This window comes from Heliangelus exortis, chromosome 3, assembly GCF_036169615.1.
Source record: "Heliangelus exortis chromosome 3, bHelExo1.hap1, whole genome shotgun sequence".
NCBI lineage: Eukaryota > Metazoa > Chordata > Aves > Apodiformes > Trochilidae > Heliangelus > Heliangelus exortis.
In genome coordinates, this window is record NC_092424.1 from 115,216,308 (window position 1) to 115,232,625 (window position 16,318).

Sequence of the window (16,318 nt, forward strand, 5' to 3'; positions counted from 1 at the left end):
CGTGGGCGTGTTCATGCAGCTCGTGGGCGTGCCCATGCAGATCGTGTGCGCGGTGCGCGTCGGGAGATGCGGCCCCCGAGCAGAAGCCCCCCCGGTGGGTGCGGGCGTGGGTAGGGGCGGTGTCGGGTGTCGGTGTGCGTGGGGGCTGCGGTGTCGGTGGTGTTCGTTGTGTTGTTGTTTGTGCGTGTGTTGTGACCGCGTGTTGTGCGTGCGTGGTTGGGCGTGTGTGTGCGGGGCGGGGGTGTTTGAGTTCATACTTACCTGGCAGGGGAGACACCATGATCAAGCAGGTGGTTTTCCCAGGGCGAGGCTCATCCCCTGCACTCCGGGTGTGCTGACCCCTGCGATTTCCCCAAATGCGGGAAACTCGACTGCATAATTTGTGGTAGTGGGGGACTGCGTTCGCGCTCTCCCCTGGTCGTTGCGGTACAAAGACAGGTTATCACGAGCAAGTAATTGTGAGCCCGATGCTGTCTGCGGGGGCTTGGGGCGACGCCTCCCTGAGAAGGCAGGCTGAGGGATTGGGGTCATTCAGCCTGGAGAATAGGAGGCTCCCAGGTGAGGTCAGAGCAGCCTTCTGATATCTGAAGGGGCTACAAGAAAGCTGGGGTAAGAGGACAAGGGCAACAGTTTAAAACTTGAAGAGGGGACATTTAAGTTGGACGTGGCGAAAAAGTTATTTCCTGTGAGGGTGCTTGAACCCCTGGTTGCCCAGGTTGTCCAGAGAAAGCGGTAGCTGCCCCATCCCTGGCAGCGTTGAAGGCCAGGTTGGATGGGGCTTGGAGCACCCTGGTATCCAGTTGGAAGTGTCCCTGCAGGGGGATGGGAACTGGATGAGCTTTAAGGTCCCTTCCAACCCATTCTATGACTCTATGAGGGGACCAGGACCCTCCATGTCCGAGCTGTGCCCGGTCCCGGAGCTGCATCATCTTCCCGGGGCACAGCCGGGGGTCCCGGAGCATCTCCGGGCTCCCTCTGCACACTCCCCAGCCATGTCCTTAAGTGCGGGGTCCGGGGTGCGAAGTGCGGGTGGAATCCGCACCATCAAGTGTGGGGTGTGCGGGCCGAGGGAGATCGTGCAGGGATAGGGGGGATGAGCAAATGCTGACAACTGGAGAGGGTAAGAGAAACCCTGCGATGAAGTTACGCAAGGGTAGCGGCTGCTCTGGAGCTCCTCTGCCAGATTTCTAACTCGGAGTCCGCTCAGCTGTCGTTAAACACCAAAAGGTCAGGGGAGAGCGCGAACGCAGTCCCCCACTACCACAAATTATGCAGTCGAGTTTCCCGCATTTGGGGAAATCGCAGGGGTCAGCACACCCGGAGTGCAGGGGATGAGCCTCGCCCTGGGAAAACCACCTGCTTGATCATGGTGTCTCCCCTGCCAGGTAAGTATGAACTCAAACACCCCCGCCCCGCACACACACGCCCAACCACGCACGCACAACACGCGGTCACAACACACGCACAAACAACAACACAACGAACACCACCGACACCGCAGCCCCCACGCACACCGACACCCGACACCGCCCCTACCCACGCCCGCACCCACCGGGGGGGCTTCTGCTCGGGGGCCGCATCTCCCGACGCGCACCGCGCACACGATCTGCATGGGCACGCCCACGAGCTGCATGGACACGCCCACGATCTACACGGACACGCCCAGACGCCTCAGGCTCCGCCCCTCGGATTCCCTTGAGGGTCCGTCCCTGTGTCGCTTTCCAGGCCATCCTCGTTGTATCGGTTGTGGAGTAGCGGCGGGTTCTACTTCCCCACGGGTTAGCCCGCCCCGGCCAGAGCCCAGAGACCCTCACGGCGATGCACCGCTTCTTTCTGGGCCCGTGCCCGCGGGAAGGCCTCGGCTTGGGCCCCCCCCGGCCCCTCCGTTCCCCCTCACTCACCAAGGGGCAGGAACCGGCAGCACCGCCCGTCGTGGGGAACAAAGTGACCCGCTCTGTCCCCGTGCACAGCACCGGCCCTTGAGCCCTATGGGCTCCCTCACCGGGGCCCAGGGCCACAGGGCTCTCCCATTGCAGACCACAGCAGTGAGGACAGGTGAAACAATGTGTAAAACGCCCCTTTTTGGGCAAAAGCTGTTCCCGTAACAGGCACCCCAGCACCGTGCCATCTTCCTTGGTTCCCCCTGAAGATAAAAGGCCGGGGGGGAGAGGCACAGGCAGCCCCCAGCAATCCCTGCCAGCTGCCAGGGATTTTACTCCAGCTGGGAGGGATGTGAACACTGCAGGACAGGAGAGGTCAAGGGAGGTCACCCCCCCTTCCCCATGCCAGAACCCCAGCTCAGGCTGGACCCTGCCCCAGGCTCCTCTCTTAGGGGCAGCTAATGCTGGGGAGCAGCCCAGGCACCCGGGGCACAGCTCAACTGTCTGTCACCATTGTGTCACTGCAATGGTCTGAGGGGTGTAGCACCTCTGCTGCAAGGAACAGCTGAGAACTGGGGTGTTTTAGTCTGGAGAAGGCTGCAGGAGACCTTATTGCAGCCTTTCAGTATTATAAAGAAGCCTATAAGAAAGGTAAGGACAAACTTTTCAGCAGAGCCTGTAGCGATAGGACAGGGTGTGGTGGTTTTAAAGTAGAAGAGGGAAGATTCAGACTAGATCTCAGAAAGAATTTTTTTTTTACAGTGAGTGTGGCGAGACCCAGGCCCAGGTTCCCCAGAGGGGCGGTGGATGCCCCTTCGCTGGAAACATTAGAGGTCAGGTTGGATGAGGTTCTGAGCAGCCTGATCTGGTCAGAGATGTCCCTGCCCATAGCCAGGGGGATGAGACTACATGAACTTTGAAGGTCCCTTCCCACCCAAACTATTTCTGTGATTCTAGCATCCTACAATTTACCCCAGGGACAGGGAAGGTCCTTCACTGATGCAGCCTGGAGCTGGAGGTGATGGGCAGAGCTGGGGAAAAGTTCCAGTGTGCCCAAGGAAAACACAGAGCTGAGCCTGTGGTGACACCAGGGCTCCTGCCATGACACAGAAGGCAGACAAAGGTGTATTGTGGGGCCTGGTTTATTAGTGTCCGTGCAGCTACCCCTACTGCTGATCCACATTCTTGACACGCAGGACAACAGGCACCGAGGTGCAGGGGATCATGCCCAAGTCCGTGATGACCAGATCCACCAGGTCGGGTGGCGTCACGTCATAGACTAAATTGAGGAGACGCAGAGACTTGTTCTCTGCCCAGCCACCCAGCTGGGCATGGCCCTTCCGGAGCACAATCAGGTCATCGGGATCATCTGTGGAGAAAGGAGCAGGATCAGGGAGAGCAACAGTCCCTCTCTGTCCTGTCCTGGGAGAATGCAGCACAGCTGCCGACCAGGCCACCCTTAGCCTGAGTGTGGCCCCTCACCTAGGAAGGGGAAGAGCAGGGCATAGCAACCCATCCAGGCTAGCAGTGGGATGAGGGAGCAGGTCCCAGGTAGGGGGATGGGGACAGAAGCCTTACCCAGCTCGTTGGAGACAAAAGAGTCTGTCTGTACTCGCTCACAGAACTTGTAGGTCTCGCAGCACACCAGGACAGGCACGTTGTAAGCCTTGGAGACCAGGGCTATCTGGGATGTCCCCACCCGGGACATGACGGAGCCATTGGCCAGGAGCGCGTGGGCTCCCAGAAGCACTTTGGACACCTGGCAGGGAAGCACAAAGACCTGTTGGCACCTTTTGTCCTGCAGCAGCCTCCCCCCTCCCTCCCACCACCACTCCCCACCTCCGGCAGCACATAGGAGATGGCGTTGATCATGACGTAGGTGCAGCGGATGCCCTGGCGCACCAGCCGGCGCAGCGTCTCCCGGCCCTCCCGCCGCGGCCGGCTGTCCACTACGATCACGCGGAAGGCTCGGCCCTTCTTGGAGTGGGCGTCGCAGAGCGTGCGGTTCACCAGGGAAGAGCTGAGGGATGCCCAGGTGTGAGAAGGCTGCCCTGTGCTCCCAGCACTGCCCCAGGTCCAGACGCCCGGCTGGGCAGGATTCCTGAGCCCTCGCCCAGGGGACAGCCCTGACGTGAGATCGATGGCAGGGACTGGCACTGACAGCCCCAGCTGCCACAAGCGTGTCCCCAGGCACACACAGCCCAAACAGAACAATGTCTCCCTCACCCAGGGCAGGAGCTGGGCTTCCACCAAACCCCTGATGGCTGGTGCTGCACAGAGATGAATCTGGGCAGAGCACACGTCCACCATCACCACTTCCAGACACCCTCCTGCTATGCTTGCTTCCAGAACCCTTCTCCCTGCCTTTGCACCTCTGGGAAAAGCAATGTCTCAGCCCTCCCTGGAAGCAGCACTGACCTGTCTGTGACCACAGTGACGGTCTCACCTTTCAGACCCTCTCCAATTTCCACTTGTTATGCACCAAACCTGCACTGCCCTCTTCCTACCCCTGCCCATCACCCCAGGGCGCACATCACATCTGTGCTGTTTTGCCATAGTGGACTCTGACTGCTTTTCTCACCTTTATTTTTGGGGAAACAGTCGCTCAAAAGAAGGATGACCTTCTCTATTTTTGTTTCCTGACATTTGACTTTTTTGCAGTTTGTTTAAAACACCCGTGAACAGCCACAGCTGCTCTGAAAATGCCCTGCATGGGAACAGCAGTGGATCTGGGTTTCTGGAAGCACCACCTTGTGACATGAGCTGTTCAGCCTCCCAGAATGAGACAGGAGTCCTAAGGAGCTCTCTGCTTTGTCTAAAGCACTACTTCAGTTTTATTTCTAGTTGCTGGACCCAGAGACACAGCCTCTCCCTTGGGCAATGCCAACCTTCCCACCCCTGAAAAGCTTTTGCAAGAGCTTCCATGTTCAGTCAGCTGCTGTGTTCCTTCTTCCCCCCTGCTGCCCCGACTCCCCTCTTACCATCCATACACCAGGATCACATCGTTGTCATTTATCTTCTCAAAGGCAGACCTTGAAATGGCTTCAGCTGCCAAAAGAATCTTCTCCCGCAGGTATTTGTCGATGGTGTCCTGCAGCTTCTCCTTTGCCTGGGGAGGACAGTGCCATCAGGCACAGCTGGCCTCATCGCACCACAGATATTCTGATGTCTCCCTGCCTCTTGCTCTACAGCTCCTAGGGAGCTTTTTGCCTGGGACAGAACTGACCATTGAAAAAACATCTTCCTCTTCATCCATGGCTTTACTGCTGCTGCCAAGCCATGCTGACAGATAGTCCTGGTGGGCAAGGGCAGCTTGTGGTGCTGCCTCCGTAGTTCCCCACAGCACACAGTGCCAGCTGGACCAGCCTGTCCCTTCCTGCAGCCACCCAGGAGTCACCTTCTCAATGCAGGTGCAACACTGGCTACTGACCAGCCCTGCGGTGGAGTGCTGCTTCCACTGGGACCAGGAGACTCCACCTTACACCCCTCCACTCCTCCCAGCCCAGCCACCTGGACAGCCCAGTCCCTGGTGTGGCGCACCCCTGCCTGAGGCCACTCACCTCCTCCTCTCGCAGGGTGTCAGGCAGACATGAAATCTCCTTCTTGAGGAACTTAATGGCATTGCCCATGCTGGCTGAGAGGGGCCGGCACTGGTTCAGGAAGCTGCATAGGAAATGGAGTTGGCTTCAGAGCAGCCTTGGGGCAGGAACAGGCAGCAGCAGGGTGTGCCTGGGGGTGATGGAAGGGGGGAGAGCTCCAGGGAAGTCAGCCCAAGGTTGGGTGGACACCAACCCAGAGACGTGACTGATGGACCATGCTCCAAGGAGCTGCAGTCCCTCACCTGATGTGTGGCTTCAGCCTGGCCACCAGGTCCCGTGACAGCTCCTCATTGGGGGGAGTGGAGTAATCCCGGATCAGCTGAGAAAAGAAGGGAGAGAGAGTGAGCACATGGCCTCCAGCCCCAGGAGGCTGCAGACCAGGCACAGCTTGACATGCATTCACAGCGGAGGCAAAGGGGTGCTTGAGGAACCCGAATCTGCAGTGTCAGCAGCAGCACCAAACAGGATCCCAGCAGGACCCAGCCCTGGGCATGGTCAGAAGGAAGAAGCCATGGAGGACGAGGACTGAGTGCAGACAGAGCCTCAGTGGTCAGGAAAAAATTGCCTGCATGTGATGCAGCTGCTCGTGTACCTGTTTGAAGACCTCCAGCAGGGCAATGCAGCGGGCGTTGGAACCATTGATGATGCCCTGGGAGTACTGGAGGCCAAGGCGCACCACAGCCGGATGAATGACAGTGGAGGGGATGCTGCAAGGACAAAGACAAGAGCTGTCAGGGCTGGCAGGAAGAACCAGCCCATCACCAGGCCCCCAAACCACACCAGGAGACAGCCTGAAAAAGGAGCTTGCTCTTTGATCCGAGGCCAACCCCACAGCTCCTGCACGGCTTGAGGGCAGCTCATCACACCTCACAGGCTGGACGTGTGTCCCTTCTGCTGCTCCTCCACTCCACCAAGCCCCAGGACACCCAGTCCTCTCTTCACTATGGACATTTTTCAGCCAGGCAAGTCAAAACTGAATGAAACGACTGACTGGGCCTGGGCTGGGGAAGCCACATACCTCATCTGCTGTGTCAGTGGCTTCTTGCGGCTGTACTGGTGCAAGTGGGAGAACAGGTTGACCTTGGTGCCATAGTCCTGCCTCAGAGGTACCTGTCACCAAATGGTGTTGAGGGTGGTTCACCCAAGCTGCCATGCAGCCCTGCCCCCTCCAGTACCCCCAGCACTCCCTTGTGGCGCACCAGTCCCACCACACACACTGCAGCCCTTCACCCAGCCCTCTTCCCACCTGCTGCCGCTCCAGCTTCTTGGCCAGTCTCCTCTGGGCAGTGGGGTCATCCACCTGCACGTGCTCTGGCAGCCGCTTCACCACTGTGGGGACAGTGGGGGAGGTGGCATGAGGGGAACCCAGCCCAGTCACACCGCCCCAGCACTCGGGACAGGAGGATGGGAGGGACAGCTGCCCATCGCAGCCCCCTCCCCACCCTGTGCTGATGATGTCCCTACCAGACTGGGACTCAGTGGGTGCCAGCCGGGGCTTGGCTGTGGTGGCTGCCTGGCTCAGCTCTGCTTTCTTCGCCTGCTTCTGGGCCCGCTCAGCCTCCTGCTTTGCTCGGCGCTCTGCTCGCAGCTCTGCTTTGCTCTTGCTCCCCACAGGCTTCTCGCCATCGTTGGGGCCATCCGCCAAGGCTGGGGGGGGCGTGGGGTGAGCAGCAACTGCAGGAAAGGAAGGGGGAGGTCTGTGCCCTGCTTTCCCCACCAGACATACTCCAGTGTGGGGCAGGTGGTGGCAGGGAGACCCTCCTGTGTGCAGGGTCCGCCTCTGGGGGGGAGGGTGGGACTAAGCCCCAGGACCTCACCACCCCTGTGCAGCTGACACGGGGACCACCAGACCAGCCCCATGCTCGGGTGTGGAGGGGACCTGCCTCTCCAGATTCAGTCCCCGCAAGACACAGGTACTTGTGGTACCAGGGCTCGGGTGTGGAGAGGTTGGACACCCTAGAAGTCCCACCACGGCCTCCCCAACTGGAGCATGCTCCTGGCTAGGGACTTATCTTGCCACGGAGACCCTCGAGGGTCCCAACATGGTGCTGGTCATGCCTGCCGTGGGTTGCCCAGCCTGGGGAGGCTTCCCGGGGGGAAGGAGGTCCTCACCCCGCGGCTGCCCGGGCTCGGAGGGTGTCCCCAGCTCCGGGGACTCTGCCACCGGACCCTTCTCGCTCCTCTTCTTCTTTTTCTGCTGCTTCTTCTCCTTCCGCTGCTGCAGCTTCTCCTCCCGGGAGAGCTCCGGGGCCTGCGGACACAGACCGTCAGGCAGCTCCCGGATCCGCACCGGACCCCGCACCGGTCCCTGCCCCACGGCCCCACTCACCTGCGCTCCCGCCGGCACGGGCACGGCGGCTTCGGGGCCCGCACCTGCAACGAGGGGAAGCGTAAGCGGGACCGGGACGACACCGGCAGCGGGAGCCGGGGGGTGCCCAGCACCGGGGTGTAGATGGGGTCGGACCGGTGCCGCGGGCAGGGTCCCGCCGCCCGCACTCGCTCACTCACCGCCCGGCGCGCCCCGCTCCGCCATGACACCCGCCTCCAGCGCCGCCCGCCAGCGCCCCCTGCCGCCCCGGAGGACCCCGCCGCCCGCCAGCTCCCCGTGACCGATCATGACGTCACCGGCCCCCCCGCATGACGCCACCGGGTGGCCGGGGGACGGTCCCTCCGCCGGGGTGTCCCTCCCCATCCTTCCCCTCCCTTACCGCTGCCGGTGCGGCACAGCGCATCCCCAGGCCCGGCTCCCTTCTCCGGGTTCCCTGCGGCCGGGGCCCGTCCCGCTCCGGGCCGGCGCTCAGTACCGGGCGCACCGGCGGGGGTCCCGCACAGAGCCCCGGGGCTGCCGTGGGTGTGGGGGGGTGTCACCGGGGCGGGGCAGGTGGCCGGGCCGGCCCCGGCGGGCGGTTCCACCGGCCGCGCCATCGCGGGGCCCCGCGGGGCGGTGCCGGGAGCGCCCTGCCCGACATGGCGGCGCGCGGCAGGTAGCGGGGGCGCGCGACCCGGCCCTGCCCGGTACCGGCCCCGGCCCCGCCATGCACTTCTCCATCCCCGAGACCGAGACCCGCGCCGGCGACGGCGGCGCCGCCTACGTGGTGAGCGGGGCCGGGGTGGAGCGGAGCGGCCCCGGTTCCGGTGGCGGCCCCACGGCGGCAGCGCCCTGCGGCACCGGGGCCGCCGTCCCGACCGTCCGGTGGGGTCGTGTGGGCCCGCAGCCCCCGCGGCCATCGCGGGCGGCCTGTGTGGCCCGGGACCGGGTGAAGAGCCCCCGGCTGCCCGCTATCCCCAGCCAGCGTCCTGCTCTCGGTGCCCGCGCCCCGGGGCTGGGAGGGTCGGGGCCGGCCCCCGGGAGACTCGGGGGGTTCCAGGGATCCCCGGGGGGCGGCTGGTCCGGTGCGCTGCGGGCGGGAGGAATGGTGGTGGTGGGGTCCGTCCCGTCCCCGGGGCCCGGCTCATCCTGCCCCCCAGCCCGTCCATCTGTCTGTCCGTCCGTACTTCCCGGCTTCCTGTTTTGCTCGGCGGGACGTGAACGCCCTCCGGCTTGGCAGCTCCCCGGGAGTGGATCCCCGGGACCCCGGGGGAGGCTGCTGCGAGGCGGTGGGTGGCCCGGCCGGGAGCTCATTCACCGCCCCACAGGGTCCGGCTGGTCCATGCTGTGTTCCTCGCTGCTCCCGGCTCCTCCGGGCATCCCGCTTCTCTGTGCCTGCTGTCCTGGGGACCCCTTCCTGCCCCCTTTGCCGAGACCCCACTCAGGGATCCCCATGGTCCTCTCGGAAGCACGAGGCAGCATGTTGGGGACGGAGGGCAGTCATGAGCTGGGGAAGAGTGATCCTCCCCCTGCACTCTGCCCTGGTGAGGCCACATCTGGAGTTCTTTGTCCAGTTCTGGGCTCCTCAGTACAAGAAAGACAAGGAGCTACTGGAGAGAGACCAATGGAGGGCTGCGAGGTTGGTGAGGGTACAGGAGCATCTCTCATGAGGACGTGGGGCTGCTCAGCCTGGAGAAGGGCAGGTTGAGAGAGGATCTTATCAGTGCTTATAGATATCTAGAGGTTGGGTGTCAAGAGTATGGGACCAAACTCTTTCTTTTCAGTGGTGCCCAATGACAGGATGAGGGGCAATGGGCACAAACGGGAATGCAGGAAGTTCCATGACTTTCAGGGTGGCAGAGCACTGGCCCAGAGCAGCTGTGGAGTCTCCCTCTCTGAAGGCATTCAAAACCTGCCTGGATGCCATCCCATGCCACCTGCTGCAGGCAAACCTGCTTGAGCAGGGGGGCTGGACTAGATGATCTCCAGCGGTCCTGTCTGACCTTGACCTTTCTGTCATTCTGGTAGCTGTGGTCAGCACAAGTGCTGGAGGAACCAGCCCCCAAGGTCTGTTCAGCCCCATCCACTTTGCCCTCCGGTGCTGTGATGGCTCCTTGGGCCAGGGAACTCCTTGTCCCCAGTGTCAGAGGACAGCTCTGGGCCTGGGCAGCAGCTGGTGACCTCCCAAGAGCCCTGCCTGTGGGCAGGGAGCCACGGGCCCTGTGTGCTCCAAGCTGTGGCTGGGCAGGCAGGAGCGCTGCCTGGGCCACACAGTATCTGTCCCGGTCCCTCTGCGGGGGCTGTGCCTGTGCAGCATGGCCTGGGCAGTGGGCATCCCCTGTGCTGGGGCAGGAGGACACTGGAGGTGCCTTCCTGGACTGTGATCACTGGGAGCAGAGCTGTGTGCCTTGGGGTCTCAGCCTCTGCTCACCTTGAAGGGCACATTCCAAGGCTGGGGGCATGTATGGGATGTATGGAATCTTTGCAGCAACACTTATGTGGCAAAGCAACCAGAACCCCTGTGGTGCTGGGACATACTGTGGTGGCCCCAGAGCTGCAGGCAGCGCAGGAAAATGGGATCCCATGGCCAGGGCTGCAGGTAGCAGGGAGGGGGGGTCTTGTCCACGAGGCTGCAGGGTGGCTGGGCAGCTGCAGGGTTACACCTTCCTCATGTCCATCCCTTGGATATACTTGTACATCCTGAGCAGTTTTGACAGATTTGCTGGGCTGCAGGTCTGCACCAACACAAAGCATCTTCATAGGGGCAGCACACAGGAACCTTTCAGTGCTGTCATTGCATTTAGCTGTGCAAGTCATGGAATTGTGGAGCTGTGTTGGTTGGAAAAGACCCTTGAGATCATTGAGCTCAGCTGTTCCCACAGCACTGCCCAGGCCACCACCACCCCATGTCTCTCATCCCCACATCTCCAGGGCTCTGAAACCCCTCCAGGCATGATGGGGACTCCAGCCCTGCCCCGGGCAGCCTGGGCCAGGCCCTGACAACCCTTTCCAGGGAGATATTATTCCCCAGCTCCAACCTAAACCTCCCCTGGCACAACTTGAGTTGTGCCAAAAGTTCCTCTTGTCGCATCCCTTGTTCCTTGGGAGCAGAGCCCAACCCCCCCCTGGCTCCAACCTCCTCTCAGGGAGAGGACAGAAGAGAGCCAGAAGGTCTCCCCTCAGCCTCCTCTGCTCCAGGATCAGCACTCACAGCTCCCTCAGATGCTCCTCACAAGTTCTCCACACCCTTCCCCAGTTCCATTGCCCTTCTCTGGACACACTCCAGCCCCTCAATGTCCTTCTGCTCTTGAGGGGCCCAGAACTGACCCCAGGATTCAAGGTGTGGCATCACCAGTGCCCAGCACAGGGGGCCAATCCCTGGCCTGCTCCTGCTGGCCACATCAGTGATGGTACCAGCCAGGATGCTCCATCCATCTTCATTTGCTGATGCATAGCCCTTAACTGCTGCCAGCAGCCCCTCCTGGTCCTGATCATACTGGGGGCTGTGGTTGTGCCCTGCTGGGGTTTCCCTGGGGTGTTCCCTGTGTCCCATCAGCTGAGCTGACTACCAGGCCCTTCCCAATGCTGCAGTCTGACTGTTGTCTCTCCCTGCAGGCCTACAACATCCATGTGAATGGGGTGTTGCACTGCCGGGTGCGCTACAGCCAACTCCTGGGGCTGCACGAGCAGGTAGGGACCATCCCCAGCCCTGGGAACAGCAGCGCAGCCAGCCACCATCTCCCAGCAGGCTCCCGCATTGCTCTGCTCTCTTCCCAGTTAAGGAAGGAGTATGGAGCTAACGTGGTGCCAGCCTTTCCCCCGAAGAAGATCTTCACCCTCACCCCGGCAGAGGTGGAGCAGCGGCGGGAGCAGCTGGAGAAGTACATGCAGGCTGGTAAGCTGGGTCTGCCCTGCTCAGTCGCTCCCCACACCACCCGTCCCACTGCTCCCAGCTCCCAGCTTTGTGCTGCTGCCTGCACCTGCAGGGTCCATGGCTGCCCCTGTGCACGCCCCTGTGCACGCTGCACATGCACTGGTTGCAAACTCTGAGGGGCTGCGGAGCAGACGGGCTGGTGAGGGGCCCTGCCCCTGCCCACCTAACACCCTGCTCCTTGCTGCCTTCCACCCCCAGTGCGGCAGGACCCAACACTGGGAGGCAGCGAGACCTTCAACAGCTTCTTGCGCAAGGCCCAGCAGGTGAGGGGGCTGGAGCTGCTGGGTGGGAGGGGTGGGCTACTGGGACCCCTCGGGCCTGAGGGTGGTTGGCAATGGAGGATCTGGGGTACTGATCCTGGTTCTCTCTGCAGGAGACACAGCAGATCCCCACAGAGGAGGTGGTGCTGGAAGTGATGCTCTCCAATGGCCAGAAGGTCAAGGTCACCATCCTTACCTCAGACCAGACAGAGGATGTTCTTGAGGTGCCAAAAGCCTTGTGCTGTTCAGGACCAGCTCATCCTGTTGATTTCTGTGGTTTCCCACTTGGTCAGGAGTTCCCTTAGTCCCTCCCCACCAGGTCCCCATCCTAGAGCAGGGCTGTCTTGAGGGGCTGAGAGCAGTGCAGCTGGAAGGGGTGGTCCAATGGTCCCCCTCTGGACCAAGGCTGAGGAGGTCCTCAGCTGTTTCATGGTGGCAGTGGTTCCCCCAGGTCCCACTTGTCCCTCCACCAGTGAAGCGGAGGTGCTGCCCTCCTGCTTACAGGCTGGATCCTGCTGCAGGGTAAGGGTATGGGGCAGTGGTGACCTCCTGCTCTTGCTCCCAGGCTGTGGCCTCCAAGCTGGATCTCCCAGATGACCTGGTCGGCTACTTCAGCCTCTTCCTAGTGAGAGAGACCAAGGATGGAGCTTTCTCCTGTGAGTAGAGCAGGCTGGAGCCCCAGGGAGGTGTGGTGGGGCATCTGCCCTGGATGAGAGCTGTGTGGTTGGACCCCTTGGCCCTGCCTGGGGTAGGGGGACCTAGCGGGCTCCCCTGGCACACCCTGGGTGGGTGGGTGTCTAGTGGGCTCCCCTGCTGAACTGCTGTTTCCCCACAGTTGTACGGAAGCTGCAGGAGTTTGAGCTGCCGTATGTGTCGGTCACCAGCCTGCACAACGCCGAGTTCAGGATCATCCTGCGCAAGAGGTCAGTGGGTGGGCAGCAGGGCTGGGGGCCAACAGATGCTGGAGCAGTGGGGGGGGTCTCTGCTCTGACCCCTGCCCTCCTGCCATTATCACCCATGGGGTGCTGTGTCCCCGGGCAAACCACTGGGGGTCCCCTGCCATGACACTGGGGGCCGGGCTACTCTGCTGGGCTTGGTTCCTGTTTCTGCTTCTCCTTCCCACCTTGGAGTGGGAGAGTGGGCCATGGCAAACAGTGGCTACTGGAGCAGGTGGCCACAGAGCCAGCCCAGCACCTTGTCCTGGCATGGGTATGTGTTTTTCTCCCCATGGCCGTCTAGAGCTGGAAAAGAGGTTGACCTGTGTAATTCACTTCTAGCTACTGGGACTCCTCCTATGACGCTGACGTGATGGAGCATCACGTGGGGCTGAACCTGCTGTATGCGCAGGTGAGGGTCGGTATGGCCCAGGCTGTGGGGCCTCTGGTGGCTCTGGGCCCAGCTGCTCACCAGACTCTGCTTCTTGGCAGACGGTGTCGGACATCGAGCACAGATGGATCCTCGTCAACAAGGAGCAGCACCGGCAGCTGAAGTCCCTGCAGGAAAAAGTCTCCAAGAAGGAGGTAGGGGAGGGCAGCTCTGTGTGCTGTCTCTGGAGCAGTTCCCGCAGTGGGGCGGTGGGCGCGGTGCTGAGCTTGCTGCCTTCTCCCGGCTCTGCCCACAGTTCATCTGCCTGGCACAGACCCTCAAGTACTACGGCTATCTCAAGTTCGACCCCTGCGTTACTGACTTCCCCGAGAAGGGGTGTCACGTCGTCGTCAGTGCGGGCAACAACGAGCTCAACTTCCAGGTGCGGCTGCCCAACGAGCAGATCAAGGAAGGCAGTTTCAAGGTCACACGCATGCGGTGCTGGCGAGTCACCTCCTCGGTGAGTGACACTTGCTCGGTGGGGCTGGTGAGACCCAGCAGTGCCAGGCTGGTCCTGCAGCTCTGCCCAAGGACAGGTGCTGGCTCTGTCACCTGCTGCAAGCCCAACTGGACATGGCAGTTGGGGTTGTGCTTTGGGGCTGAGGGGGTCATCAGCATGAGGGCATTCAAGGGGCTCTGCTGCTGTGGGGGGACCTGGTGGTGGTTGCCCCTTGACTCTGCTCTGATGAGACCCTTCCTTGCAGTGCTGAGTCCAGCTCCGGGGTCCTCAGCACAGGAGACATGGAGCTGTTGGAGCAGTTCCAGAGGAGGCCACAGAGATGATCTGAGGGCTGGAGCAGCTCTGCTGTGATGAACGGCTGAGAGAGTTAGGCTTGGAGAAGAGAAAGCTGTGGGGAGACCTTAGAGAGCCTTCCAGTGCCTGAAGAGGCCTATAAGATGGGAACGGACATTTTAGCAGAGCCTATAGCAACAAGACAAGGCGTGATGGTTTTAAACTAAGAGAAGGGAGAGTCAGACTAGATCTAAGGAAGGAACAGGGTTCTCAGATAGGTTTTGATGCCCCATTCCTGAAAACACTCAGGGTTAGGTTGGGTGGAGCTCTCAGCCACCTGGACTGGTTGAAGATGTCCCCGCTCACTGCAGGGGGCTGGACTAGATGAGTTCCAACCCAAGCCATTCCATGATTCTAGAATGCCAGCGGGAGCTGGGTAGGGTATCCCACACCTGGTGGGGGCTGCCCTCAGCACAGGGCCTTGGGACGCTGGCTGTGTTCCCTTGGGATGTCCCCAGCCTCAGCCTTTGCCCTTGCAGGTGCCAATGAGCAATGGCCCCTCGGGGAGCAGCCCAGGAAAGTCTGAGGTGAAGCTGGAGTTGGCTTTCGAGTATTTAATGAGCAAGGACAGGCTGCAGTGGGTCACCATCACCAGCCCACAGGTAGGACAAGCATGGTGGACACGGGTGAGGGTTGGTCTGGGCTCAACATGGCATGTCAGGAAAGCTGTGGGGGTGCTTGGAGCCTCTGACACCTCTTCCTTGCAGGCCATCATGCTGAGCATCTGCCTGCAGTCTATGGTGGATGAGCTGATGGTGAAAAAGTCTGGAGGCAGCATCCGCAAGGTGAGGGTTGGGGCTGGCTGTTGGCTCTGGGGTGGGGTTCCCCTCCTGCCTCCATGACTTCCTGGGGTCCAGGCCAGGCCCTGCTTGTTCTCCTCAGGATGGGGCCAGCTGAAGGGTCCCCATGGGCCACCTGAGCCTCTGGAGCTGCCTGTGGGGACCCTGCAGCTGAGCCCAGCTCTTCCGCTGCAGATGTTCCGCCGGCGGGCAAACGGGGCCTTGCGGCGCTCAGAGAGCCAGCAAGCTGTGAAGTCCCCCCCGCTGCTGGTGAGTGGCACCCATGGGGACAAGGAAGGGGCCGTGGGTGTCCCTGCCTGCAGAGTGTGCCACTGTCCCCTTGGAGGGGCTGGGGCTAGCCTGGAGGGCTGTGGTGCCCCATTCCCATGGAGCTCATGGAGCCCAGGACAGGAGGGTGGCCTGGCCTTGTCCCCCAAAGGGGAGTGGTGGGAAGGGCAGGCAGCGTGTCCCTGACTGTGCCATCCTGTGCCACAGGACTCACCCGATACCTCCCGGGAGCCGATGGCCAAACTCTCGGTGAGTTGTGTGTGGGCATAGTGTCAACACAGACCTTGGGGGGAGCAGGGCGGAGCAGAGCAGGGGTCCTCCTAACATCTCCCCCCCCTCTGCAGAGCAAGCTCACCTCCGTCAGCCTGCGTGGGATCAGCCACTCCAGCTCCGCCAACGAGGTGGGCGCCAACGATTTCCATGGCAATTACGCCTTCGAGGGCATCGGAGATGAAGACCTGTAGTGTCCCCCCTTCCCCCTGCCAACTCATAGGGCAGCCCCCCAGGGGCCTTTGCTGAGGAATGTACGACCTGCAGACAGGTTGCAATCAACGTGCCTCTCACCTGCTACATCCACCTCCCCCTGCTCCCCCTGGGCTGGGCAACTCGCCCCCAGCCCACTGTTGCCTTTGGGGTGGGGGCAGCTGAACGCCTCCTGCGGCTGGCTCCAGCTGGGAGAGGGGCTTGTTCCCCGGGCCAGCCCCAGCCCTGGAGCTGTGTCCTGGGGCCTGGCCCAGTGCGGGGGGCAGAGCTGCCCCCTCCCTGGACAGGAAGGTCTGGGCTGAGTGCCCAGCCACCCTGGGGGGCTGGAGCGGCAGGCTGGTGGCATCGAGCCGCCCTCCTGAGGCTCCATAAATGCCAAATTAGCGTTTAGGTTTCTGCTCAGAGACAGACCACAGTAAACTGTCTCCAGGGGAGCCCTGTGCAGGGCCCCCTCTCTAACCTGCTCATAGACTCCAGCGTAATCTAGGCTTGTAACCACGTTATCTCCTGCTGCTCAGACTGACCGGAGCATTAATGGACCGTAACCGATGTTTACACACTGCAATGATGATTAAAATGGATCCTGATTGGTACTGGGCTATCTGTTGGGGTTCACTGCTGTCCCTCCC

At 61.7% G+C, this 16,318-nt stretch overlaps 2 protein-coding genes and 2 non-coding genes across 4 annotated transcripts; 2 read left to right on the plus strand and 2 right to left on the minus strand.

Annotated features, from left to right (window-relative positions):
* Positions 1–253: 253 nt before the first annotated feature.
* LOC139795601 (U1 spliceosomal RNA) lies at positions 254–417 on the plus strand. The gene has a single exon (XR_011725589.1). It is a non-coding gene; the product is annotated as a U1 spliceosomal RNA (small nuclear RNA).
* An 812-nt stretch (positions 418–1,229) lies between these two features.
* On the minus strand, positions 1,230–1,393 carry LOC139795602 (U1 spliceosomal RNA). Its single transcript, XR_011725590.1, has one exon. It is a non-coding gene; the product is annotated as a U1 spliceosomal RNA (small nuclear RNA).
* Positions 1,394–3,006: 1,613 nt separating this feature from the next.
* Positions 3,007–8,111, minus strand: EIF2B4 (eukaryotic translation initiation factor 2B subunit delta). Its single transcript, XM_071742400.1, has 13 exons — positions 7,988–8,111; positions 7,809–7,852; positions 7,592–7,730; positions 6,944–7,153; positions 6,726–6,808; positions 6,498–6,589; positions 6,072–6,186; positions 5,722–5,798; positions 5,441–5,543; positions 4,862–4,989; positions 3,720–3,900; positions 3,459–3,639; positions 3,007–3,249 (listed from the first exon to the last, which is right to left on the minus strand). Exons 1-13 carry the CDS (start codon positions 8,094–8,096, stop codon positions 3,047–3,049), a joined length of 1,665 nt encoding a protein of 554 aa, XP_071598501.1. The 5' UTR covers positions 8,097–8,111; the 3' UTR covers positions 3,007–3,046.
* A 230-nt stretch (positions 8,112–8,341) lies between these two features.
* Positions 8,342–16,282, plus strand: SNX17 (sorting nexin 17). Its single transcript, XM_071742405.1, has 15 exons — positions 8,342–8,574; positions 11,403–11,477; positions 11,565–11,682; positions 11,920–11,984; positions 12,095–12,205; positions 12,547–12,637; positions 12,817–12,904; positions 13,259–13,328; positions 13,409–13,501; positions 13,603–13,806; positions 14,619–14,741; positions 14,847–14,924; positions 15,114–15,188; positions 15,414–15,455; positions 15,551–16,282. The coding sequence occupies exons 1-15, from the start codon at positions 8,515–8,517 to the stop codon at positions 15,668–15,670; spliced, it is 1,413 nt and encodes a 470-aa protein (XP_071598506.1). The 5' UTR covers positions 8,342–8,514; the 3' UTR covers positions 15,671–16,282.
* The last annotated feature ends 36 nt before the right edge of the window (positions 16,283–16,318 follow it).